Source organism: Nyctereutes procyonoides, unplaced genomic scaffold, assembly GCF_905146905.1.
Source record: "Nyctereutes procyonoides isolate TBG_1078 unplaced genomic scaffold, NYPRO_anot_genome, whole genome shotgun sequence".
NCBI classification, from domain to species: Eukaryota; Metazoa; Chordata; class Mammalia; order Carnivora; family Canidae; genus Nyctereutes; species Nyctereutes procyonoides.
This window is the reverse complement of record NW_026575046.1, coordinates 16662713-16690668: the sequence shown is the minus strand read 5'-3', so window position 1 is coordinate 16690668 and position 27956 is coordinate 16662713. Positions and strand designations below refer to the sequence as shown.

The 27956-nt window shown below is 38.3% G+C and overlaps 1 protein-coding gene across 9 annotated transcripts in view; it reads left to right on the top strand.

Annotated features, from left to right (window-relative positions):
- CPLANE1 (ciliogenesis and planar polarity effector complex subunit 1) overlaps nucleotides 1-27956 on the top strand; it is a 141283-nt gene that overhangs the window by 100291 nt on the left and 13036 nt on the right. For 8 of the 9 annotated variants that reach the window (XM_055324960.1, XM_055324967.1, XM_055324965.1 and 5 more), the window contains 5 exons: nucleotides 3721-3959; nucleotides 6932-7016; nucleotides 12872-13033; nucleotides 16994-17024; nucleotides 17565-17696. In XM_055324960.1, coding sequence (XP_055180935.1) covers nucleotides 3721-3959; nucleotides 6932-7016; nucleotides 12872-13033; nucleotides 16994-17024; nucleotides 17565-17696 — 649 coding nt within the window. The remainder of the gene's footprint in view (nucleotides 1-3720; nucleotides 3960-6931; nucleotides 7017-12871; nucleotides 13034-16993; nucleotides 17025-17564; nucleotides 17697-27956) is intronic. The other variant, XR_008664356.1, reaches the window with a different exon arrangement.

Genomic DNA, 27956 nt, shown 5'->3' with positions numbered 1-27956 from the left:
GGTATGTAGCCAACAGTACACTATTATTAGTAAAATACTCAGTTTTATGGTTGTAAATCAGGTTGTATCATCACAAAATATTTCAAGATTTAGAAGAATATTTCTCCAATACCTAAAGTTATTACATCCTGGGAATGATTAGATTAATCTTAATCAGACTTCATGCAACAGAAAACCAATCTGCCTTCCCGTCCCACAGCTGTTGGGAGGAGTGCATCATCTAGCCTGTGGGTTGCCAGTTGCCTGGGGGCAGAGTCCTGCCCTGGCTGCTCATTGTGTATCAGCAGTGGGAACTCAGGAGAGAAGAGGAGTGTGTGTGTGGTGGGGGGTGGCAGGGAAAGCGCACCGTCGCTGTGTTGGGCATGTCTTTCACAGCTGTGTATACAGATCTGTGTATACCAGATTTTGGAGGCGTGGTCCTCTCTCTCTCCTGTCATGGGGCTGTTTGGTACAAGGGTACCTTTTGGATTCAAGTAGGACAGACCTGGTTTTTAGTCCCAGCTCTGTTACCTTATGATTTGGATACGTTTTGCAAGTAAATTAACTTTCTCTGATCCTTACTCTGTCTGTCTCTGTGGGACACAGCCTCATGTGGGTTGCATCTAGCCAAATGCCTGGGGCTACCTGGGGCATCTCGGTGCTTGGTTTGGGCTCAGGTCGTGATGTCAGGGTCATGGGATCGAGCCCCCATGCACCAGAGTCAGCTTAAGACATTCTCTCCCTCTCCTTCTGCTCCCTGCCCTGTATTCTCTTTCTGTCTCCCTCTCTAAAATAAATAAATAAATCTTTAGAAAATGCCTGTGGGCTATTAATTGCCCTTCATTTTCACACCAGTCAACTTTTCAAATTATGACAAACTGGAACAACTGCTTACATTTGTTTAGTGATTCACATTTTTCAGAGTATTTTGTTGCATAATTCAATCCTCATGGACCTTTGTGAGTTAGGTAGGACAGGCATCATAATCTTCATTTGACTGACTATTCAATCAACACTAAGTCTGGGGCCAGATACTGGGGGTAAAGAAGAGCCTAGAACCAGGCTCACTGCCTGGGGGCTCTCGTAGAGGAGGAAGGGAAGTCAGAGAAGCACAGGATGACGATAAGGCATGGAAAGGTCTGGCAAGGTAGTATGGATGAGATTTCTGGGAAGTACAGCATCTACTCCATCTCTAGGGAGGACAGGGACTTGAAGGTTTCAATGGAACCTTGAAGGTGAGTAGGACTTAGTGAGAGGAAGGGCGCACAGACAGAGGGGCTAGATTGTGCAATGACTCGCAGGCTTGATGGGGAGCCTGCAGAGGTTGAGAGAACTGAAGTTTTCTTGGAGGCAGGGGAGTGGTTTTATTGGTTTAAGACATCCCCAGATGGGGGATCCCTGGGTGGTGCAGCGGTTTGGCGCCTGCCTTTGGCCCAGGGCGCGATCCTGGAGACCCGGGATCAAGTCCCACATCGGGCTCCCGGTGCATGGAGCCTGCTTCTCCCTCTGCCTGTGTCTCTGCCTCTCTCTCTCTCTCTGTGTGTGACTATCATAAATAAATAAAAATTAAAAAAAATTAAAAAAAAAAAAAGACATCCCCAGATGAGCTAGGGAGGGAGGCAGAGAGGCTGAATGGCATTGTCTATATACTGAGGTGTGTGGACTTTTAGATGAAGGCATTAGAGAAACACTGAAGAATTTGAGGTGGGAAAGGAACAATTTCAGATTTGTGTTTTGAAAGATCTATGTGGGAGATGGACAAATAGGGGTACGAGAAATTAGAGCTAGAGATACTATTCAGAGTCCATCTCTTATGAAAGCCTCGGCTAAGCAATGGTAGTGGCAATGGAGATTTTGGTGGGTAATCATCAATATTTGGTGTTACTTTGGATCTGAAGGAAAGAGAAAAACCTTGAATGACTCTCAGGCCTCTGGCTTAGGAACCTGGGTGAATGACAGCACTATTCATTGAACCAGGGAATCAGGAAGGGGGAGCAAGGTGGAGGGGCAGGGCAATGAGTTTCAGTTGATTTGCTTTTAGGGCAAACTAAATGAGCTATCCAGGACACTGGTGGATTTAAGGGCTGGAGCTCTCAAAGATGCCATGTGAATTTGAGAATCACCTGTGCATCAGTGACATCACCCAGGGAGGGTGGGTAGAGTGGGAAGTGAACCGAGACTGGCACCCTGCAAGTACTGACAGGTCAGAGGGGTGGGTGGCACAGAAGAATGAGAAGACAACTAAGAAGGAAGAGCAATAGAGAGAGGAAGAGATCCAGAACCCAGAAAAGAATGCATTTAAAAAAGTGTTTCAAATTTGGCACAAGAATCAAGAGTAGAGAGAGTCATTGGCTTTAATATTGGTCTTGGGAAATTTAATGTTAGCCTGAGATTCCATGTGGAGTTGGTAATGGCCTGCAGTGGGCCTAGTTTTTACTGTGTTTCACTGTTGGTTTTCTTTTTTCTTTTTAAGATTTTATTTATTTGTTCATGAGAGACACAGAGAAAGAGAGAGACAGAGACACAGGCAGAGGGAGAAGCAGGCTCTAGGCAGGAGCCTGATGGGGTACTCGATCCCGGGACTCCAGGATCATGCCCTGGGCCAATGGTGGCTCTAAACTGCTGAGCCACCCAGGCATCCCTCACTATTGGTTTTCTTTTCTTTCTTTTTTTTTTTTTAATTTTTATTTATTTATGATAGTCATACACAGGGAGAGAGAGGCAGAGACACAGGCAGAGGGAGAAGCAGGCTCCATGCACCGGGAGCCCGACATGGGATTCGATCCTGGGTCTCCAGGATCGCTCCCTGGGCCAAAGGCAGGCGCTAAACTGCTGCGCCACCCAGGGATCCTCACTATTGGTTTTCAAGTAGAGTTTTAAAAAGTCAAAAATAGGGGTGCCCGGGTTTCTTATTCAGTTAAGTGACTGACTCTTGATTTTGGCTCAAGTCATTATCTCAGGGTCATGATCTGAGGGTCCTGAGATCAAGCTCTGTGCCATGTTCTGCTCTCAGCAGGGAGTCTTCAAGATTCTCTCTCTCTGCCCCTCTCTCCACGTGCTCTCTCTTTCTCAAAAAAAATGAATCTTTAAAATAAATAAAAAATATTAAATAAAGTTGCTTTTTGATGAACTGTGTTTTTGTAGCAGAGGGTAAAAGTAACATTCGAACTGCCTTGTATATGGAGTTTTGTGGTAATAGTGATACTGTTAGTATTCTTTGTTTTAAATTTTATTTAAATTCAGTAATTAACATATAGTATATTGGTTTCATAGGTAGAGATCAGTGATTCATCCGTCTTATGTAACACCCAGTGCTCATTACATCACGTGCCCTCCTTTTTTTTTTTACGTGCCCTCCTTAATGCCCATCACCCAGTTACCCCATCCCCCCTACCAGTGACCCTTAGTTTGTTTCCTATGATTAAGAGTCTCTTATGGTTTATCTCCCTCTCTGATTTCATCTTGTTTTATTTTTTCCTCTCTTCTCCTATGATCTTGTTTTGTTTCTTCAATTCCACATGTGAGTGAGATCATATGATAATTGTCTGTTATAAATTCTTATCTCACAATAGACAGCTCTCAGAAGTAGGAAGCTGGTGTTTTTTCTGAGTGTTTTAAAACAGATTTGGAAGGGAATGTTATGTTGACTTAAAATGAGGTCTTCAAAAAAATTAGTTCATGAGCATCTACTTCTCCCTTAACTGTAATCAATTCTGATAGATTACCTTTATAAATATTTAGATATGGTGGAGCCAGATTTTCGATTCAAAGAACAGAGCTCAATTTCAGCTGCTGCAGAAGATGATCTGCTGTGGGAGCTACTGCAGGATGTCTCTCCAGCTCGCCCTGTGCGCCGGCTAGAGCATCTCACCTCTAAGCTTCAGGAAATTGATGAACAGCTGTTGGCAATACAGACCATTGCTGAAAACATAGAACAGGATTGCCCCAGATACAGAATGCTAGATCGACATTATGATAAGGTAGCCTGTCTTTATTTTAGATGTTTGTTACTGAGTTATTAGATTGGTAATATGATGTAATTTTAGACACTTGATTTTTCAAAATAATAGGAAATTTGTTTCTTTTAAAGCTAGGATTTGTCAACCTCAGCATTATTGACATTGGGGCCAGATAATTCTTTGCTGTGGAAGACTGTCCTGTGCACTGTAGGCTGTTTGGTACCATCCGTGATCTCTACCCACTAGCTTTGCTGCAATAATAAAAAAATGACTTCACACATTGCCAAATGTTCTCTGGGGGGCAAAATCGCCCCCAGATGAGAACTAGTACCTTAAACTTTTAAGAAGTGGACTGATATTTCCTACCAGGAGAAGAAATGTATGAATTACAGAAGAATATGGTTTTAAATGAACCCCGCTCAAATTATCATTTTTTTCAGCAAACATTTTTTGACTTTATAAATACTGTTGTCTTTATATTTGGAATTCTCAGTTTCTTTTAAGTGTTTTATATAATGGGAATAATAGTCCTTAGATGTTTTCTGTATCCTTAAAAAAGACTCGTAAGAAAGAGATTATTTATGTGTATTGGTATATCATGGTAGTTACACATATAGAAAGGAAGTCTCAAATATGAGTTAATTATTTTACACAAACAACTTGGGTTTTTTTAAAGAAAGTAAAATTCATATAAAATAAAGATTAAGGAACAAATAAAAATATTTTGAATGTGTTAAAGCCTTGTATTGGAAAATGCAAATTGGTCTGCAGAATTCCATTGTTGACTTACCTATCAAGTATTCCAGGTTTCTAGCAGGTTGACATTTTAAAAGATGTATTTATTAAGTTTATAATATTTATTTAATTCAACATTTAACTCATATAAAAAGTTAAGATTAAACATATATGAAATTACAAGGAAAAATAAGAGGTAGGGCTACTACTAAGTAATGATATTATGATGTTTATTTGTTTTCCTTTGTTTTTTTAACCCAAACTTCACTTCAGAATGAGTGTTAAGTATTAAAATGATCCTTGGAATTCCTTATTCCGGGGAATCACCTTATGTTCTAGTATATTGAGCATATCTAGAGCCAAATATGTTAACAAATATATCTTATATTTGTAACATTTGTTACAAATATGTAACAAATAGATACTCTAGTAACAAATATGTTACTTACACTTGAATCTGATCTTGATCCTGGCTTGCTCCAGAATCCAAGTCTTTGTCCTTCAGTCAACATTCATTGAGCTTCTGTTACATGCTGGGCCCTGTGCTAAGTTCCGTCAGGAAAGTCTTAAATATGAGGTGCTGTGAGATTAGTGGGAAATTTGATATATGCTCCTGGAGCTTAGGAGCTAGATTTGGGTTGATGTACAGATTTGAGAGTCTTTGGGAGGAAGTTCAACTCACAATAGGGCCTCACCCAGAAAGAGTACCCTGAATAAGGGGAAAAAGAGGGTAAAGAACAGAATTATGGGGTGCATGGACTTTTAAAGATGATTCAACAAAGCTTGAGAGGGATCCCTGGGTGGCTCTGCAGTTTAGTGCCTGCCTTCGACCCAGGGTGTGATCCTGAAGACCCAGGATCAAGTCCCATGTCAGGCTCCCTGCATGAAACCTGCTTCTCCTTCTGCCTGTGTCTCTGCCTCTCTCTCTCTCTCTCATGAATAAATAAAATAAAATCTTAAAAAAAAAAAAAAAGCTTGAGAAGGAGCATTCTGAGGTAGAGACTCAGGAGAAAGCAAACCAAAGGAAGTTTCAAGAAGGAATTTACACAAATCTGGATCCATTAGATAAGAGGACAGCTGTGCATGTCATGATCTTTTTCAAAATATACATGCCAGCCCAGCGGAATCTGGGGTGGTAGGGTGGGGATGGAGGAAGGGGCAATCCCTTGGCAAGGGGAAGTGTGTAGATCACACACATGTATTTTGAAAAATTTCCTTAAAATTCTGTTACTGCCCCCCTTTCAGCCCAAGCCTTTTAATACTGGAGGATAGGGACTGTGTCTTTTGCTTGGCACATGCCAGGCATTTGATACACGTTTATTTAATGGCTATCTTTGCTCTCTCAGTTTTAGATTCTGACAGTGATAAAATTACATTTATATAGTAAAGACTTATGCCCAGAACAGTTATTAATAATTGTAACACAAGCGTGAGAGATAATTTCAAAGGAAGAGTTCTCATAGGAAGGTTGATCAAACTCCCCAGGTATTTAGTTTGCTAAGGTGACTACTTTGAAGGAAGTAGCACTAATTTAAATGAAAGATTTTGGGATATTGTTTTAAAATGTTCTTATCCTATTATAGTGCATACATAAATACAAAGCTTTTGACTTGTTTATTTTAATTAAGAAAACAGACTGTAAGCCTGGAAGAGACAGAGGGGTACTTGTAGACAAGCAATGACTGGGATCTTTGCAGACCTGTGTTCAAATCCGCATCTTGCCACTACGAAAGTCACTGAGTTTCTCTGGGCCCTTTTTTTTTCATTTTTAAAATGAAAGTTTTTGTCTGAATGGTAGCTGATGTTTCTCCCCAATCTAAAATTATGTGATTCTGTTTTCTTTATGATGCTTCTTAAAAGGTTAAATCTGGGATGCCTGGGTGGCTTAGTGGTTGAGTGTCTGTCTTTGGCTCAGGGTGTGATCCTGGGGTCCTGGGATCAAGTCCCACATCGGGTTCCCTGCATGGAGCCTGCTTCTCCTCTGTCTGTATCTCTGCCTCTCTCTCTCTGTCTCTCATGAATAAATAAATAAAATCTTTAAAAAAAATAAAAGGTTAAAATCATTTAGACTACAAATAAGTAAAAATTTCCTTCTCTTCCTCCATCCCCACATTCAGCCCTTTTGCACTTAATCCTATTTCTTTCACTTGTTACCTTAATATTTAAAATGTACATATTGTGAAATTATTTAACAATATTGGGAAATTATCAAAGTATAAAATCTTTTTAGTTATTTTGTTGTGTGTGTTTTTCTACAGGTTGAACCTGTAGATCACGTTGAATTGTCTTCTGGTCCTGAATCTGAAAACACATTGGCTCCAAAAGCCATTGGCATTTCGGAAGGTGTGTTTCTGTGTGTTTGGGGGGAGGGGGTTGGTGCTGGGGACCAAAGCCTTGCTTTGAAAGAATAAGCATCACCCTTTGGGAGCTGTAGAACTAGGAATAGTTTTCTTTTTCTTTTCTTTTCTTTTTTTTTTTTATTGGAGTTCAATTTGCCAACATATAGCAAAACACCCAGTGCTCATCCTGCCAAGTGCCACCCTCAGTGCCCGTCACCCAGTCACCCCCACTCCCCACCCACCTCCCCTTCCACTGCTCCTTGTTCATTTCCCAGAGTTAGGTGTCTCTCATGTTTTGTCACCCTCACTGATATTTTCACTCATTTTCTCCCCTTTCTCTTTATTCCCTTTCACTAATTTTTATATTCCCCAAATGAATGAGACCATATAATGTTTGTCCTTCTCCTATTGACTTATTTCACTCAGCATAATACCCTCCAGGTCCCTCCACTTCGAAGCAAATGATGGGTATTTGTCGTTTCTAATGGCTGAGGAATATTCCATTGTATACATAGACCACAGCTTCTTTATCCATTCATCTTTCGATGGACACTGAGGCTCCTTCCACAGTTTGGCTGTGGAATCATCGGGGTGCAGGTGTCCCGGCGTTTCACTGCATCTGTATCTTTGGGGTAGGAATAGTTTTCATTTGTAAGCTGAAGCCTTCAATCCCCTCACTGTTAGATTAGGATTATTTTTGTGAGAATGTGATTGGCTTCCACGCAGGCCACTCCCCCTCCTCCCTGTAGAAGCCAACCTACGGCTCCTGGCGTGGGGTGCACCAGCCGTACACTTGCTGAGGGGTGTGCAGAGCTTGGGGCCCAAGGTTTGCTGTTTGTCCCTGGTCAGCTGCAGAACTGGAATTTTGAAGTTCTGCTTAAATGGCCAAACAGTGGTGAAATAGTTATGTGTTTGCATTTTTTTAAAAAGATTTTATTTATTCATGAGAGACACAAAGAGAGAGAGAGAGGCAGAGACACAGGCAGAGGGAGAAGCAGGCTCCATGCGGGGAGCCAGGATCACACCCTGTGCTGAAGGCTGTGCTCAACCGCTAAGTAAGCCCCCCCCCCCCCCCCCCCCCGCCATGAAGTGAGGGTAGTTACTTAAAAAAAAATTCTGCTGGGATCCCTGGGTGGCGCAGCGGTTTGGCGCCTGCCTGTGCCCAGGGCACGATCCTGGAGACCCGGGATCGAATCCTACATTGGGCTCCCGGAGCATGGAGCCTGCTTCTCCCTCTGCCTGTGTCTCTGTCTCTCTCTCTCTCTCTCTCTGTGACTATCATAAATAAATAAAAAAATTAAAAAAAATTACAAAACTTCTAAAAAAAAATTCTGCTGTATCTATAGTTGTTTTTTCCCACATTGTCTTTCATTCAGTCTTGTTAGCAATTTAACTCGGGTTTTCTTTTCTTTTAAAAACAGACTTTGGAAAAAAAAATAAAACAGGCTTTGGTTTGGTTTTGTTTGATTTTCGTTCTCAGAGATTTCTACTCTTAGCTTTACCATTTCTTCTGTGTTTGAGGGCTTAACTGGTTGGCCTTTTCCCAACTTCATCCTTCCTTTTTTCCAATACATGTGTTGGAAGCTGAGCGTGTTCCTGCGAGGGCCCAGACGAGCGCTGACGTGCACCATGTTTGGTTTTGTTTTGATCTAAATAGCTTGTGATTTGTATTACGATGTCATCTTTAGCTCATAAAAGGGATTTTTAGCTTCCCAGTATTATGGGGTTTTGGCTATGTTTTTAATTTATTTCCATTTCCATCACATTAAATCATCTAATATAATTATATAATGATTTTATATATAACATAATCATAATTCATCTAATCAGATGCCTGTACAATAATAGCAATTCTTAGATATTTGTTAAATTTTCTTTTGTGGTGTGGTATGTATAATCAGTTTTTGTAAGTGTTTAAATGAAAAGAATATGCATTTTCTATTGGCTTATGGAGTATGTATGTGTGTGTATGTTATGTATATATATGTGGTATATATGTGTGTATATATGTAGTCAAGCTTTTAAATTGTCCAGATTTTCTATATTCTTTCTGATTTTTTTAGTCTGCTTGATCTATTCATTGCTCAGAAGGGTGCATTAAAAGTTCCCCACAGTGATTGTGGAATTTTTCCTTGTGATTCTCTTAAATGTTGCATTATATAGTTGAAGCTATGTTATACAATGATTATGTTCATTATTCTTACATTTTTTGTTGAATATTGCCCCATTTTCTCATTAAGTAATGACCCTCATTATCCCCAATAATGTTTTTAGAACCAGTCAATTTTGTCTAATACTAATTTTTCCCTTACTGTTTTCTTTTCCGTGGCATATCTTTTTTGATATATTTAATTTTTAAAAAAATTATGATGGAAAATTTCAATAGAAGACAGTATAGTATAATTAACCTTCATGTACCCATTAACCAACTTTAACAATTATCAGTTCATGGTCAATCTTCTTTTATATTTAAACCCACTTACTCCTGTCACCTTTTCCTGGATGATTTTGAAGCAAATCCCAGATAGCATACTATCTACCTATAAATATGTCTAAAAGATAAGGTTTCTTTCTTAAAAACATAGGCAAAATAGTATTATTGCTCCTTTTAAAAAAAACTTAATATTGTCATGTATCTGATCAGTGTTTCAGTGTTGCCAGCTATCTCATTTTCAAAAATAGCTTATTTTTCTATTCTAGTTGGGAATCTGAGCACATGGCAATCATTTGATGGCTTATGAGTCTCTTTTAGGATTGCCTGGGTGGCTTAGTGGTTGAGCATCTGCCTTTGGCTCGGGTTGTGATTCCAGAGTCCTGGGATAGAGTCCACCCTCTGCCTGTGTCTCTGCCTCTCTCTGTGTGTCTCTCATGAATAAATAAATAGAATCTTAAAAAAAAAAAAGTTTCTTTTAACTTCTTGTACCTCCTGTCTCTTTTTTCCCTTGCAATTTATTTGTTGAAGAAACATGGATGTTTGTCCTGAAGTGTCTTTCAGAATCTGGATTTTGCTAATTGAGTCTCTGTGGGGTCATTTAAGATGTTTCTCTCCCCCCCCCCCTGTATTTTCTGTAAGTTAGATATTCTTTTATTTTCAGGCTGAGTGATTATGTTGTAGTGTGTCCAGGATAGAACTAGATTTCATTTTTTAAAATAGATAATTGGTATGTCTTAACCATCAAATATAATTATATTACATATATTGTCATTTTTGTACTTCCTATTTACTATGGATTTTTTTCTTTATTTTTGACTTTTCCTTTCCTTCTGTTGGATTGAATTTTCTGTATTCTTTCTCTTCCTTTCTATTGGTTCGGAAATTACACATTCTACTTTTAACTTCTTAGTGATTATACTTGAATTTTCAACATTCATAGTTGAATTAAAATTTAAGGCAAATATATTTATCTCCCAGGTAATATAAGGATTTTAGAGCTTTTAACACTGATATACTCCCTCCCATCTTCCCTGATAATTGTTTTCTAGTATTTTAGGTCTACTTTGTTTTCAACTCTCCCATTTAGTCTCCTGTGTCTTTTCGGTCAACACTTACTGGAATCAATCAGCATGTTTTCTGCCTTCAGTTGCTTCTTTTTTAAAAAATCTGTAACAAATGTAAATGTGTGAACAATAAATATACAAAACCAAGACACAAGTTTCATGAAATAATACTGTTATTGCCTGAGATGCACTCTGGCAACATTTTTTAATTCTCTGGTATTGTTGCTCACAATTGCTTTTTGCATCTGCTTTCTTGAGGATTGCCTCCTTGTTTTATTAGTTCTTCAATTAAGAGCCTATGAGTGGTAAAGTCTCCTAGTATACTAGTGTCTGTCTAGTTATTCTTTCATCTCTGATTGCTTTTAAAATTTTCTCTGTTTTTGGTTTATTTTATATTTTTGATACAAGTGTGTCTCAGTGTATATATATTTTTTAAATTTATTTTTTAAGAGATTTTTTTTTTTAATTTAGAGAGAGAGAAAAAGTGTGTGGGGGTGGAGGGGCAAAAGAAGAGGGACACAGAGAATCTTGAGGGTGGGGCTCAATCTTACAACCCTGAGATCACGACCTGACCCAGAATCAAGTGTCAGAGGCTCAACAGACTGAACTACCCAAGGGTCCCCAGTATGTATATTTTTAAAATTTATTCTAAATGAGAGTAGGGGGGCATCTGGGTGGCTCAGTGGTTGAGCATATACCTTTGGCTCAGTTCATGATCCTGGGGTCCTGGGATCGAGTCCTGATTCAGGTGCCCTGCAGGAGGCCTGCTTCTCCCTCTGCCTCTCTCTGTGTGTCCCTCATGAATAAGTAAATAAATAAATAAAATATTTTAAATAAATGAGAGTAGGAATGATTATTAATGTTGGTTATTTTTCATTCATTTCTTTTGGAGTATTGCTTCCTCTCCATTCTTTCTATTGTTTTCTAAAACACCTATTAGAGATATGTTGGACCTTATATGTTGGACCTTCTCACTTTATTCCCTGTCTCTTAACTATTAATTGCCACCTTTTTATCTCTCAGTGATGTACTTAGGGTGATGTTCTCAGATCTGTCTTTATGTTTTCTGATTTTCTCTTCTGTTGTATCTTTGCTATTGGATTTAAAATTTTTTAAACTATATTCTTAATGTCTAGAAGTTTTGTTTCTTTTTCAAATCTATCTGTTTGCTGGATGTACTGTCCTATTTTATTATGGTTTCTATGCCTTCTTTTATCTATTTAATGATTTTAGCAATATTTTATGCCCTTTCAGATTGTTTTACTTCATGTATTTATATTCTCCATTGTCAGATATGCACACTGCTGTCTTTCGTGGTGGTTTCTTTGTGCAATTAAATATTTTTTTAATCCTGAACTTATCTTTAGGAGAGTTGTGTTGATTTTTATATGTTTATCATTGAAGTGGTTTTGTATTTGCTTCTTGGGATCTACTGAAGTAGAAAAATTTGGGGGACAAATTTTTATATACATTTCTTGGCTTGTAGTTGCTGTACTACATAGTATAAATTCAGATCCCATACCTGTTTGTGGCACAGCAGAGGTTTTTATTTCTCACAGTTGACTTATTTTTCTCCCATCCACTCTTTAGATAGAAAATTTCTTTGCTGCTTCTCCAAGGTTTCTTTTATCCTCATTTTCTGGATAGAGCTGTCCTTCAATGCTCTAGGTCATATGAAGGTAGCTCAGTTCTTTCCACTGCAGACGGCAGAAACCACATTTCCTTTCTGTATGAACTGTCCCAGCATCATTGCCCATATGTTGCCCAGCTTTGATTACTTTTTCTTTTCTGGCACCAGGCAATTTCTTTATTTACAGGGCTTGGTTGCATATTAATCTGTTTTTTAAAATGTAGCATTTCTTCTCTGTTTTTATTTTTAAAATTTAAAAACAGTTTTTATTTATTTTTTTTTTAGATTTTATTTATTTATTCATGAGAGACACACACACAGAGAGAGAGAGAGAGGCAGAGACACAAGCAGAGGGAGAAGCAGGCTCCATGCAGGGAGCCCGACATGGGACTCGATGCCAGGTCTCCAGGAACACACCTTGGGCTGAAGGCTGCACTAAACCGCTGAACCACCTGGGCTGCCCTCTTCTCTGTTTTTATAACAGGATATGAACCTGTCTACTTCAGCTCGCGTGCCATGTTTCCTGAATCTGATAATAAATTTTAATTTTTTTTTTTTACTATGAGGGAGGTTAAATTTTACATATCATATTAAATTATTTCATTATACAGTAGAAAGTTATCAAAATAATATATCATAAACTTCTGATATATCTTTTGCCTTGTCAAAGTGTTAACTATCTTTTTTTTCCCCATGTGCTTTTTTTCCTCTACTGTTTTACCTTGGATCAGTACATTTCCAGACTCACATGAATAAGGAGGCTCCAAGTGACAGAGAGACTTCAGAAGCTGAATTTTCAGTAACAGAAACTCATTCTAGTCAGAAAACCTGTGTGTTTCCTTCTGCTGATTCGGCTGTCAGCCTTTTCAGTGACCAGAATACAACTTCTCCTGGTATTGTTCTTCACTTTTTTCATTTATACTCTTGTTTTCCAGTAATGAAGATTATTTATTGGGAACACAGTTGTGAAGGATTTGTGAAGCCATTTTGCAATATTTATAAATTTCAGGGGAAGTTAAAAATTGTGCCATTTACTTGAAGAACCAAATTGTCATCTTCCTAAGATATTGCAAGCATGTATCATTATCTCTAATAAGATATAGGACTAGGTATCTCTAAGTTATTTTAATAACTTATTAATGTTACATATATAGCAACTGGAATTACTATACTGTCTGATTTTTACAAAAATTGAGAAATTCAAAGTGGCTGATATTGAGAACCTGGAGTTTTAATTAGGAAAACAAAATAACAGCTGTAGTTTATTGAGAGTCTGCTTGTGTCCCAGATAATGCTGTTTTATGTGTGTTAGGTCTAACCTGCAAGGTGGGTGCCATGATCATTCCCATTGTACAGTGAAGAATATTGAGACTTAGAAAAGTTTGGTGCTGCTTTTCATTCATTATATTTGGAGCTGGCAATTAAAAATGCTCTTCTGTAGTCCTAATGAATACATTTTGCCATATGAATGATAGGTCCTTATAAATACAACACTTGGGCTACTGCCAATGGCTTTGAAATGGTTTTTTCTCCCTCAGCTATTGATGGTCATAAATGATGAATTTACTGAGTGTTTACAGTATGTTTTATTATTAAAGTAGTATAAGCAGGAAAAAATGTTATTTTTAAATGGCATAGCTGTCATTAAAAGAAAAACTAAGAAGCTGGCTTTAAGTGTTGTAATTTTCTTTCCTCTAAGTTCTTCCTGGATTCCATTTGTATGGGGCTGATCATTTCCACGTCACAGAGTTGTGAGGATTGAGTGTTATATATAGGAACCTGTTTGATTCCTGTGGATTCTCTGCCATCCGTAGCTTTTGTATTGACTCTTCTGGGGAAGAGTTAACAAATGAGGTCAAAGAGGTTGTAGATGGTTCTGATGGATCTGAGAAGTGTATTCTCCATTTTATGTCAGGGAATCATTGGAGCATTCTGAGCAGAGAAGGGGAATGAGGAAGTCTTGAGGAAGACCAGAATGGAGGCATTGATCATTTAGTGAGTTGTTAAATTCGTCTGACCTGATCAGGGCCTGGGCAGTGTTGTGGGAAAGCAGGAGACATGCTGAAGGCAACTGATGTCACTCACTGACCAAGTGGATGAAAGAGGAGGAGGAGGAGAAACCGAATGGTTATTTTGTGTTATCACAATGTGGGAGCAACGATATCCTAGCTCTGATGTTGGCCTCTAGAGTACCTCACGACCAAATGTAACAGTGTAAGGTGATGTTGGGGTATGTAAAATGGCCCTATTTGGCACCCAGTTTTTGACAGCAAGTGGAACTTGATGAGAGGTTTAAGCTTGAAAAACAGATATAAGAGCCTTTTACCTAATTATATAGCCAAGATTTAGTGCATCTGTTGTCAGCAAGAAATACAGAAGAAGTGAAAATCCCTTTGGCTACTCTCTGGAGCCTGTGAAATGACATCCTTGAGAGAGTACAGGGCCTCCCTATGAGGGAGATGGACAAGTGGAGTTTGGTGAGAGATTTTTAAGAAAAAAGTGAATGGCTATTAGAGTGTCATGAATAAAGATTGAATTTGTTAAGGACTTTGGGGACTTTCAGGTAATATAAAGAGTAGAAGAAGGCTGTTTGGGAACAAAGACAGGCTCAAGAGGCTGTACTGATAGACTACTTAACAATTCTGACAGTAAAAGGAAGTAGAAATATAAGAGAAATGAAGTCAAAGATCATATCAAGATGGGGATAAAGACCACTCTAAAATGTTTAAAGGAAGAAGAAAAGAAAGGAGTAGGAAAAGTAAGATTGAAAGTATTCGTTCAGGGATGTAATAGTTTCCTTTTTTAAAAAAGATTTTGTTTATCTATTAGAGAGAGAGAGAGATTAATTAAGAACAGGGAATGGGAGGTAAAGGAGCAGCAGGCTTCCTGCTTGCAGGGAGCCCAGCATGGAACTCCATCCCAGGATCCCAGGATCATGATCTGAGCACAAGGCAGACACTTAACAAACTGAACCACCCAGGCGCCCCCTGTAGTAGCTTCTTAAATTAGGATGCAAGATAAGAAAGGGAAAAACTGTCAATAAATGGCATAACACATCTAAAGATGGATAATTATTTTTCTCTAGTATTCAATGTCTACTGTAAATTAAAAAGGAAATCAAATTATTATTTTTTAGAGTACAGAATTTAGACACCCTAATGGATGTTTCCTTTTCTAAAGTTGGCATCTTAGAAAGATGGATAGTCATTCTCTTACTTCTGGTGCTCAAAAAAGATACCCTCTTTTGAATTGCCTTCTATTTCTTAGCTGATTCTTGTGAGTGTTCTTAACAGTGGCAAATAATTTATTCACTGAGGATGGATTTAATTTTTGGTAATAGCCACAAGATTTCCAGAGGCATCTCTGATAAGTGGAGTAGATAATAAGGCTGAGTGTCATTGTTTGGAATTAAAAAGAAGGAATTGTGATTTTGAAGGAATAAATCCGATCTATTGTGTTTGTTTGGTAAATTGGTAAATTGTAATGGCAGCCCCAAAGGAAGAGTTCCAAAAATGGATTGAAAATGAAGTAAGAAAAAAAAATTAAGGATCCAGTCTTCCTGTGTAACTACTGTTAAAGGTAGTTATTTGGATACACCACTTTTCTGTCCTTTGATAAAAAGAATCAGAAAAGAAATTTCATTTCTTAGCAATCAGACCTTTTTTTATATCTGATTACTCTATACCTACATCATTACCATTTTTTTTTCATTTAGTAATTTTTTTTTTTTAAATTTTTTTTTTTTTATTATTATTTATGATAGTCACACACAGAGAGAGAGAGGCAGAGACACACAGGCAGAGAGAGAAGCAGGCTCCATGCACCGGGAGCCTGACATGGGATTCGATCCCGGGTCTCCAGGATCACGCCCTGGGCCAAAGGCAGGCGCCAAACCGCTGCGCCACCCAGGGATCCCCATTTAGTAATTGAGGGTTTTCTTAATAATTCAATTTAAAGGGTCCCTGGCTAGCTCAGTTGGTGGAGCATGTGACTCTTGATCTCATGGTTGTAGCTTTGAGCCCCACATTGAGTAAGTAGATTACTTAAAATTAAAAAAAAAAATCTTTAAAAAAATAGTTAAATTTAATTAATTGCTATTAAAGCCTCACAAATGCCCCAACTCTGAGTACAAAAATAATTTAAAATCTTTATTTGAGGATTAATAAATTAAACAAAACAACATGTGCTTAGGAAAGTAAAATAAATACTAAAAACATATAGATGTGTAAGTTTTGGGGCAGGGTGGATTTATTTAAGAGAATCTCAACAATAAAATGTTTTTGAGAAGAGATATCAGAATACTTTCCCCCATAGTAACTCAATTCTCTTTGAGTATTAAACATATAAAAAATGAGTAGATTAGTGTTTTGCTCTAAAGACATGTAGTTAATATTGGACAAGGTTTAAAAATTATTCTTTAGGTCCTTTTCTTCCAAGTAATGGCTTCTTGGAATTAAATTAGATATTTTCCCAAATGTATTACTTTAGGATCATTAGAGCATTTTTGTTTTTTGGGTTTTTTGTTTTGCTTTGTTTTAGTAAATTAACTTCAGTATTTTAAACTGTGTACTAAGCAAAGGAGGACTGTACTTCCTAAAGCATACTTCCTCTTCAAGTGTACTTCCTATCCTACTTTGGATAAAAAAGTAATAATCTGAAGATGCAGAGTATTCACTACCAAATAGCATATTTAAGAGGAGGGTAAATAGGCTACACACATAAATATATCTTTAAACCTATTTAGAGGTTTAAAAAATACTGCAATTTCTGGTTATATAATTTCTAAATCAGGTTAATAGATGAAAGTAGAAAAAATTATCCTAAATTTTTATTAATATTTCTTTTCTTTTAAGGTGTGAATAACAGTGATGATTTATTTGAGAGGTAAATATATTAAGAATTAATTCACAGTTTTACTTAAGGTTGGGTGTAAACTGTGTGTTTTGGAAATTTTATTGTTCATGTGTATGTGAGCTACTACACTACATATTTTTTTTGTAGACTCAAAGGAATTAATTCTCATTGGGAATGGAGTGTTTTAAGAAGCTGAGGATTGCTTTACTATGTCCTTTGCTCTTTTAGCATAAGTAATTAGAATTCAGTAGACTGGATTTGCTATATCTTTTACTGTGTATGTATTCAGCAGGCAGGACAGGTAGAGGTTATCTCCTGAGCCTTATGTTTGCTTTTTTAAGAGCACGTAAGAAGTCATGAATAACTGATGATTAGACTTTTGTGCTGAGGATTACTGGAAAGTTTAAGGAACAACATTAGATCTGTGTTTATTATCTTTGTGTTCATTTATGCTCATAGAGGATATAGCTTTATATGTTCATTTTTTAAAGTTTACATGTTCATTTCTGCTTAATGTAATCACATTGTATATACTGACTTATATTTCTCAAATTGCATTTGAAAATGAAGCGTTTCAGTAGATCCATTCCAGATGACTGGATTAACTGATATTGCAGACATTATTGAGGACCTTATAACAAAAGATGGAGTTTCCAGTGAGGAGCTTGGTTTAACAGAACAACAAGCTAGGAATATCTCCAGGTAATCCGTGAATAATTCATGTTAACCCACTTAAAATGTTTATGGTTCAGGAATATTCAAAATTGGCCATTTTTTAACGTGATTTTTATGAAAGAAATACAAAACTTAGTTTTTTTTCTTCATAAATACTTTCTGTGATGTTTATTCAGGTTGTGTCTCTCCTCCCCTTCCCCAACAGTAGACAGACTGATGTATTTAATACAGCAGCACATCTATATCCTGGGAGTTTTCCCAAAGTCTCATCATTTTATTTTTATTGTCATTTTTATATATTTTTTAATTTATTGTGAGATTTTTTTAAATTTCAGTATAGTTAACATACATTGTTATATTAGCTTCAGGTGTACAATATAGTTATTCACCAGTTTTGTACATTAGTCACTGTTCATCAAGACAAGTGTACTCCTAATCCCCATCACCTATTTAGCTCATCCTCCCACCCACCTCCCCTCTGGTAACCATCTGTTCTCTATAGTAAAGAGTCTGTTTTTGGTTTTCTCTTATTTTTTTTCTTTGTTTTACTTCTTAAATCCCACATATGAGTGAAATCATGTGGCATTTGTCTTTCCCTGACTTATTTCTCTTAGCATTATACTCGCCAGATCTATCCATGCTGTTGCAAATGGCAAGATTTCATTCATTTTTATGGCTGAGTAATATTCTATGGTACATACAGACCACTTTTTTATCCATTCATCTATCAGTAAGCACCTGAGGTACTTTCCTAATTGGCTATTGTAAATAATGCTGCAATATACGTTGGGGTGCATACATCCCTTTGAATGAATATTTTTATATTCTTTGGGTGAATACCTAGTAGTGGAATTACTGGGTCATAGGATAGTTTTATTTTTAATTTTTTGAGGAACTTCCCTACTGTTTTTCAGACAAACTGGCTGCCCCAGTTTGCATTCCCACCAACAGTGCACAAGGATTCCTTTCTCTTCGTATCCTCACCAAAACTTGTTTCCTGTTTTTTATTTTAGCCATTCTGACACATATGAGATGACATCTCATTGTGGTTTTGATTTGCATTTTCCTGATGATGAATGATGTTGAGCATCTTTTCATGTGTCTGTTGGCCATTTGGAGAAATGTCTGTGTGTTCTGCCCATTTTTAAATTGGATTTTCTGGCTTTTTTGGTGTTAAGTTGTGTAAGTTCTTGTGTGTGTGTGTGTGTGTGTGTGTGTGTGTGTGTGTGTGTGTGTAAGTTCTTAATATATTTTGGATACTAACCCTTAACCAGATATGTCATTGCAAATATGTTCTCCCATTCAGTAGGTTCTCTTTTAGTTTTGTTGGTGGTTTCCTTTGCTGTGCAGAAGCTTTGATTTTGATGTAGTCTCAATACTTTATTTTTTGCTTTTATTAACCTTATCTCAGAAGACCTGTAGAAAAATGTTGCTACAACCAATGTCAGGGAAGTTACTGCTGGTGCTCTCTTCTAAAATTTGTATGGTTTCAGGTCTCACATTTGGGTCCCTAATCCATTTTGAATTTATTTTTCTGTGTGGTGTAAGAAAGTGGTTCAGTTTCATTCTTTTGCATATTGCTGTCTAGTTTTCCCAGTACCATTTGTTGACGTGACCATCTTTTCCCATTGTATATTTTCTCCTTTGCCAATGATTAATTGACCATATAATAGTGTGTTTATTTCTGGACTCTCTGTTCTGTTCCATTGAGCTATGTGGCTGTTTTTTTTTTTTTTTTTAAATGTGGCTGTTTTTGCAGCAATACCATACTCTTTTGATTACTATAGCATTGTAGTATATCTTGAAATCTGGGATTGTGATAACTGCCACCTTTGTACTTTTTCAAGATTGCTTTAGCTACTTGGGGTCTTTTGTGGTTCCATACACATTGTGGGGTTAATTGTGAAAAATTCTGTTGGCATTTTGATAGGGATTGCATTAAGTCTGTAGATTGCTTTGGGTAGTAGGGACACTTTAACAGTATTTGTTCTCCCAATCCATGAACATGGAATATCTTTCCATTCATTTGTGTCATCTTTAATTTCTTTCATCAGTGGTTTATAGTTTTCAGAGTACAGATCTTTCACTTCCTTGGTTAAGCTTATTCCTAGGTATTTTATTATTTTGGTGCAATTGTAAATGGGATTGTTTTCTTAGTTTCTTTTTCTGCTACTTCATTATTAGTATATAGAAACATAATGAATTTCTGAGTATTGATTTTGTGTTCTGCACCTGGCTGAATTCAATTATCAGTTCTAGTAGTAATTTGATGGAGTCTTTAGAGTTTCCTATATATACCATCATGTCATCTGCAGGTAGTGAAAGTTTTATTTCGTCCTCAGCAATTTGGATGCCTTTTTTTTTTTCCTTTCTGATTATGTGCCTAGGACATCTGGCAGTATATTGAATGCAGGTGATGAGAGTGGACATCCTTGTCTTGTCCTGATCTTAGGGGAAAAGCTCTCAAGTTTTTACCATTGAGTATGACATAAGCTGTGGGTTTTTCATATATGGTCTTTATTACGTTGAGGTATATTCCCTCTAAACCTACTTCATTGAAGGTTTTTATCATAAATGGATGTTGAATTTTGTCAAATGCTTTTTCTCCATGTATTGGAATGATCATATAGTTCTTTTAATCCTTTCTCTTGTTGATGTGATGTATTACATTTGATTGATTTGCAAACATTGAACCACTCTTTCATTCTTGGAATAGATCCCACTTAATTGTGGTGAATTATTTTTTTAAGATATTGTTGAACTTAGTTTGCTAATATTTTGTTGAGGATTTTTGTATCTGTGTTCATCAGAGATGTTGGCCTGTATTTCTCTCTTTTTTTAAAGATTTATTTATTTATTATTTGAGAGATTGAGAAGAAAGCACATGGAGGGGAGGGGCAGAGGCAGAGAGAGAATCTCAAGTAGATTCCCTGCTGATTACGGAGCCCAGCACAGGACTCAGTCTCACAACCCCAAGATCATGACCTGAGCTGAAATCAAGAGTCAGATGCTTAACCAGCTGAGCCACCCAGGTGCCCCAGTAGTTCTCCTTTTTTTGTAGTGTCTTTATCTGGTTTTGGTATCAAGGTAATGGTGGCCTCAAAGAATTAATTTGGAAGCTTTCTTTTCTTTTCTATTTTTTTTTTTGGAATATTTCGAGAAAAATTGATAATCACTCTTCTATACATACTTGGTAGAATTCATCTGTGAAGACATCTGGTCCTGGACTTTTGTTTTTTGGATGTTTTTTGATTATGGATTCAATTTCATTGCTGATAACCAGTCTGTTCAAATTTTCTCTTTCTTCCTGTTTCAGTTTTGAGAGGTTAGATGTTTCTAGGAGTTCTTCCATTTCATATAGGTTGTTCAAATGTAGGCATATAATTTTCCATAATAGTCTCTTACTGTGGTGTTATTTCTTCTCTTTCATTTCTGATTTTGTTTGAGTTCTCTCTCTCTCTCTCTCTCTCTCTCTCTCTCTTGTTTTTTGGATGAGTCTGGCTAAAGGTTTATCATTTTTAAAAATCTTTTCAAAGTTCGAGCTTCTGGTTTCATTGATCTGTTCTCTTGGCTTTTTAGTTTCCGTTTCATTTATTTCTGCTCTAATCTTTGTTATTTCCTTCCTTCTACAGGTTTTGGGGTTTTTGTGTTCTACTTTTTCTAGCTACTTTAGGTATAAGGTTAGGTTATTTGAAATTTATCTTGCTTTTTGAGGCAGGCTTGTATTGCTATAAACTTCCATCTTAGAACAGCTTTTACTGCATCCCCAAGATTTTGGACCATTGTCTTTTCAGTTTCATATGTCTCCATGTATTTTTTAATTTCTTCTTTGATTTTTTTGTTGACCCATTCATTGTTCCAAAGTGTGTTTTTTAACCTCCATGCATTTATACTCTTTCCAGATTATTTTTATGGTTGATTTCTAGTTTCATAGTGTTGTGGTCAGAAAAGTTGTATGGTATGACTTTGATCTTTTTGAATTTGCTAAGACTTGTTTTGTGGCCCAATATGTGATCTATTCTGGAGAATTTTCCATGTGCACTTGAAAAGAATGTGCATTATGCTGTTTTAGGATGGAATGTTCTGAATATGTCTTGTTAGATCCATCTGGTCCAGTGTCATTCAGAGCCACTGCTTCCTTGTTGATTTTCTGTTTGGATGATCTCTCCACTGATGTAAATGGGATGTCAAAGTCCCCTACTATTATTGATTATTACTGATAATTTCCTTTATGTTTGCTATTAACTGCTTTATGTATTTGGGTGCCCCCCTACTCCATGCTCCCATGTTGGGTGCATAAATATTTACAATTGTTATATCTTCTTGTTGAATTCTTCCCTTTATGATGATGTGGTGTCCTTCTTTGTCTCTTGTTACAGTCTTTTAAAGTCTGTTTTGCCTGGTAAAAATATTGCTACCCCAGCTTTCTTTTCACTTCTCTTTTTATGATAAATGCTTCTCCATCCCTCGACTTTCAGTCTGCATGTGTTGTGTCTTAGGTCTGAAATGAGTCTCTTGTAGGCAGCATATAGATGGGTCTTGCTTTTTTTATCTATTCTGTCACCTTATATCTTTTGATTGGAGCATTTATTCATTTATATTCAAAGTAGAGGTGTCTGGGTCGCTCAGTTGGTTAAGTGTCTGTTTTTGGCTCAGGTCATGATCTCAGGGTTCTGGGATCAAGCCCCTCCTAGGGCTCCCTGCTTAGCAGAGAGCCTGCTTCTCCCTCTCACTCTGCTGTGCCCCTGCTTGTGTACTCTGTCTCTCTTTGTCAAATAAATAAATATAATCTTTTAAAAAAAAGAACGAAGTAGGGGCACCTGGGTGGCTCAGTGGTTGAGCGTCTGCCTTCAACTCAGGTCCTGGTCTCAGGATCCTGGGATCCAGTCCCGCATTGGGTTCCCCGCAGGGAGCCTGCTTCTCCCTCTGCTTGTGCCTCTGCCTCTCTCTGTGTGTCTCTCATGAATAAAAAAAAAGATAATTTAAAAAAAACCAAAGTAATTATTCATAGGTATGTACTTATTACCATTTTGTTATTTGTTTTATGATTATTTGTGGTGCTTCTGTTTCTTCTCTTGCTCTCTTTTCTCATGGTTTGCTGTCTTTCTTCCCCCCTCCCTTTTTTTTCTTTCATTTTTCTTCTCCCCCCCCTCCTTGCTGGCTTTCTTTAGTGATATACTTGGATTCCTTTCTCTGTTTTTTGCATATCTGTTACCAGTTTTTATTTGTGGTTACCATTCAGTTTGTATATGACATATTATGCATATAGTAGTCTATATTAAGTTGATGGGCACTTAAGTTTGAACCCATTCTTTACTCTTCTCCTCACCTCCCATGTTTTAGGTGTATGGTATCATGCTTCACATCCTTTTGAGAGTTCCTTGACTGATTTTTATACATACTTTTTTTTTTAAGATTTATTTATTTATTCATAAGAGAGAGAGAGAGAGAGGCAGAGACATAGGTAGAGAGAGAAGCAGGCTCCTCGCTGAGAGCCTGATGTGGGACTCGATCCCCAGATGCCAGGATCATGCCCTGAGCCAAAGGCAGACGCTCAACCACTGAGCCACCCAGGGGGGGTCCCTATACATACTTATTTTTATTCTTTTTGCACTTTCTCCTTTTCTTACTCTTATTTGTGATTTTTCCTTTCCACTCAAAGAGTCCCTTTTGGGGGCACCTAGGTGGCTCGGTCAGTTAAGTGCCTGCCTTCAGCTCAGGTCACGATCCCAGGCCCCTGGGGTTGAGCCCCACATCAGGCTTCCTGCTGAGCAAGGAGGCTGCTTGTCCTTCTCCTTCTGCCTGCCACTCCCTCTACTTGTGCGCTCGCTCTCTTTCTCTGTCAAGTAAATAAAATATTTTTTTAAAAAAGAACCCCTTTGACATTTCTTATAGGGTTGTTTTAGTGGTCATGAATTTTTTTAAACTTGTATCTGGGAAACTCTTTGTCTTTCCTATTCTGAATGATAGCTTTGCAGGATAGAGTATTCTTGGATGCAGGTTTTTTCCTTTCTGCACTTTGAATATATCATTCCACTCCTGTCCTGCCCAGTTTCTACTGAGAAATCAGCTGATTGCCTTATGAAATCTCCCTTGTATGTAACTGTTTTCTTTTGCTCCTTTTAAAATTCTCTATCACTAATTTTTTTGCCATTTTAATTAACATGTGTCTTGGTATGGACCTCCTTGATTTTGTTGGGGGATTTCTGTGTCTACTGGATCTGAATTTTAGTTTCCCTCTCCAGATTTGAGAAGTTTCCAGATATTATTTTCTTGAAATAAATTTTCTCCCTTTGCTCTGTCTTCTCCTTCTGGGATCCTTATAATGCAAATGTTATTGCACTTAATGGTGTTGCTGGGGCACTAAGACTATTTTTATTTTGTATTATTTTTCTCATCTGTTCAGCTTGATTGCTTTCCATTACTCTGTCCTCCAAGTTGTTGATCCATTTTCCTGCTTCTTATAGTCTACTATTCATTCCATCTAGTGTGTTTTTAATTTCATTTATATTGTTATTTATCTCTGATTGGTTCTTCTTTATGTTTTCTATCTCTTTGTTAAGGGTCTCACTGATGTCCTTCACTTTTTTTCCAGTGAGCTATAGCCACTATTTTAAGTTCTCTTTAAGTCATATTACTATGTCACCTGTCTTCTTTCTGTGATTTTTGTCCTGGTCTTTCTTTGGAACACATTCCTCTGCCTCTTCATTTTGTCTAACTCTTTGTAACTCTTTTTCTGTGTCAGAGAAGTCATCGACATCTCCTGCCCTTGAAAGCAGTGGCCTTATGAAGAAGAGGGCCTTATAGTGCCCTGCAGTGCAGTGTCCCCTAATTACTAGAACCTGGCACTTCAGGGGTGTCTCCTCTGTGTATTGCATGTACCCTTATGTTGTGGCTGAGTCACTTTTTCTCTCAGCCCAGTTGTGTGTAATGGCTTTCTTTGCCTATTGTGGACAAGATGTGGTCCCTGGGTTCTTAGTGAGACAGTCTGGTGTCACCTTGGGCTTGAGTTGAGCTGGACCAGGTGTTTGCCAGAGATGCAGTAGCCGTGAAGTGCAGTGTGTTCCCCAGAGAAGCTTTTGTTGGTGGGCAGAGCTTGTAGTCAGACTAGATGTCTGCTTCCACCTGACTGCAGAGGCTATGGTCTGATAGTTATGTGTGGTTATTTCTCCCTGGGGCAGGAGTCACTTTAGAGTGGTGTTGGCTCCTGTTGGAGCTGCTTGTATACTGCCATGCTGTGGCACAGCTTTGGTTGGGCTCTGGCAAAGAGCACATTGGAGGAGGCGAGTCCATAGGAGAGTGGGGTGGGATGTGCCATGTTATCATGATTTGAGTGGGTTTGCTGTTGGAGGAGAGTTGGAGTCCTGGCTGGAGGGGATGGGCCTGCAGGAAAATATGGGGGCTTGTGCACTGTTAGCAAGTTAGATAGAGTCAGTATTGTGCAGGTTCCAGCATGTGTCCCTGTGTCTAGGCTCAGGGCAGGGAACAGAAATGGTGTCTCTCAGCTCTTTAGTTCTTGGAGAAGTTTCCCAAAGATCCAGCACATGGTGTGAGGTTAGCAAACAAACCTCCCTCCCATATGCCCTGGCATTTTTCAAATGCTGCTTCTATGCTGTATCCTGAAGGGCTGTCTCTTGTGCTTTCTCTTTAAGGGCAGAGACTCAGTTTCCCTTCTCCCTCCAGGCTTTTCCAGAGCTGAGCCTGCTGATTTTTAAAGTTCCAGGTTTTAAGTCCTGCTGATTATAAGAACTTGCAAAATTCAGGCCCTGTGGTTTTCAAAGCCAAATGCTATGGGGATTCATCTTTCCTGTGTGGGCTCCTCAGTGTGAGGATCTGTTTCTCTCCCATCTCCATGCCCACAGCATCCCTCCCAGCAGCACACAGTCCTGTGGTTCCACTTAGCCCCTGACCGTGTCTCCACCCTTCCTGCCCTCTTTGGTATGGCATCTTCTCTACAGTTAGCTGTGGAGTTTGTTCTTCTAGTCTTTGATCATTTTCTGGGTTATTTGCACTGATACGAGTATTACCTAGTTATATCCATGGGATGAGATGAGCTTAGGGTTCTCCTACTCTACCATCTTCCCTGGAAGTTCTCATCATTTTAAGTACCACATAATTTAATCCTTTCTTTTTAGAAGTAATTAATGATTTATTTTAAGATTTTATTTATCCATTTGTTTTTAGAGAGGTTGAGAGAGCATGTATATGCATGCATGCATACAAGTTGGGGGGTGGGTAGAGGAGGGAGAGGGACAAGCAGACTCTACATTGAGTTCAGAGCTGATCTGGGGTTGGATATCATGACCTTGAGATCATTACCTGAGCTGAAATCAAGACTCAGCCCCTTAACCGACTAAGCCACGGAGGCACCCAATTAAAGACTTCATCCACAGTATTTACCCTAAATATTAACCCTTAGAATACATATTAAATAGTCTTTTCTTGGAATATTAGGTTAAAATGTTTTTCCTTGCAACCTGTCCTGATCCAAGAACTGGTTACTAATAGGATAAAGTCTGGCTCTCCTCCTAATGCTTCCTTGAGATACATATGCCTCCTGACTTGTTTATATTAGTTAACCTTATGAATGTTATGAATATTTCATCAATAGTGTATCATGTCAGGAATTAGGATAAAGACAGGTTTGTACTATTGAATGGAGATAGAAATATAAAAAGAATGATATAAGACCAAATTATGTCAGTGTGCAATGGGAGCTTGCAGGGAGAGTCCGTCAAAGGCATCAGCTTCACTAGTTACAGTATTTGAGCTGTATTTCAAAGGATCAATAGAAATTTGTGTTCCTTATAAACAGTAGAAAGGGTATTCAAGGCAGCAAGAATATAAAATGCAAAGGAGTGATGATCAGATGTGGACCAGGAGTTAGGTGTGACTGGAGTTTATGCCTTGGAATGAGAGAGAGGGACTGGCTAGGTGTGCTGGTTATAGATTGGAGGCCAAAGACATCTATTCCTTATCTACAAATAGTAAGGGGATCAAAGAAATGGGAGCCAACTGGAGGTCTTAACTTCGGTAGTCTCAAGTTGAAGGACCTCAGAATAGAGAGCGTAGGGTAGTAATCATGAGTAAACCTGAAGGCTGTCAGGAGGAAGTGAGAATGATTTTCTATTTGGATGACTGAGTTGATGGTGATTTCTTTGGCAAGATAGAGAATGTAGTTTCAGATACGTTATAGGGTGCCAGGAGAATATAATCAGTTAGTAATATTCATTGGCACATCCAAGAAGCAAATACCAAAATGAGATTTAGGTGAGCAAGAGATTTATTTGGAGAAATACTTGTGAGGGAGAAAGGGCAGGAGCCAGAGAAAGTTGGGGCAGCTGTCAGACTGCAGGGCCAGTGTAGATCTGATCCTGTGTTAGGGGTCTCCAGGAGATCACTTAGGTTCGCTGATTGACTGGGAGGACTTAAAAAATTCATGACTTAATTTATTACAGCAAGATAACTCAAAGCAAAACCAGCAAGTGGAATAGAGTGCATGTAGTGAATTCGGAGGGAAACCAGGCAAGGGTCCCAAGAATCCTAGTGCAGTCCCAACAGGACACAGTTCCTCCAGCAGCACGTTATGACAGCATCTGTGAGATAATGTCCACCATGGAGGCTCATTTAGAGATTCAGTGCCCAGAGTTTTTCTTGGGGGCTAGTTGGGTAGGCAGCCTCTGCCTGGCAGACACCAAATCCAGATTTCCAGAAGGAAAAGCAGGTTATCAGTACAAACCACATCACTTGTACCTGTGACCTTCTACTTGGGATGATGTTCTCGTATGCTGGGTGATGAATCCGCCCCAAATCCCTATCTCACACTACGTGTTTTCTTAGACCACTATCAGTACTACTTGTGTCAGTTCATATCATCTGAGAAGCAGAAACCAAGATAGGATTAGATGATGTGCAAGACAATTATTGGGAGAAAGGCCTATGAAGGGAAAAGTGGAAAATCACAGAAGTAGAGGAACACATCAGACAAGAAGGGGGAGGGGAGAGGGTTGAGTAAGTGGAATGTTAGAGTACAGTGTTCTAGGAAAATTTCAGCTGGGTCAGTGGTGAGACATCATGCCAACACTGCCCCCCCAGAAGAGTCCTGTGTCTTGCAGGAATGAGCCAGCCATACTATGCCTGCCATGCTCAGGCATTAGCTCAGGTCAGCCCGTGGGAAGTATGGCATGAACATGAATGTGAGGCTAGATCCACAAGGGCAGCTGTTTAGAAGTCATCTCTGTAGTATAAGTTTTGGAAGCGATTGAGCTAGTCCAGGAATAGATGATT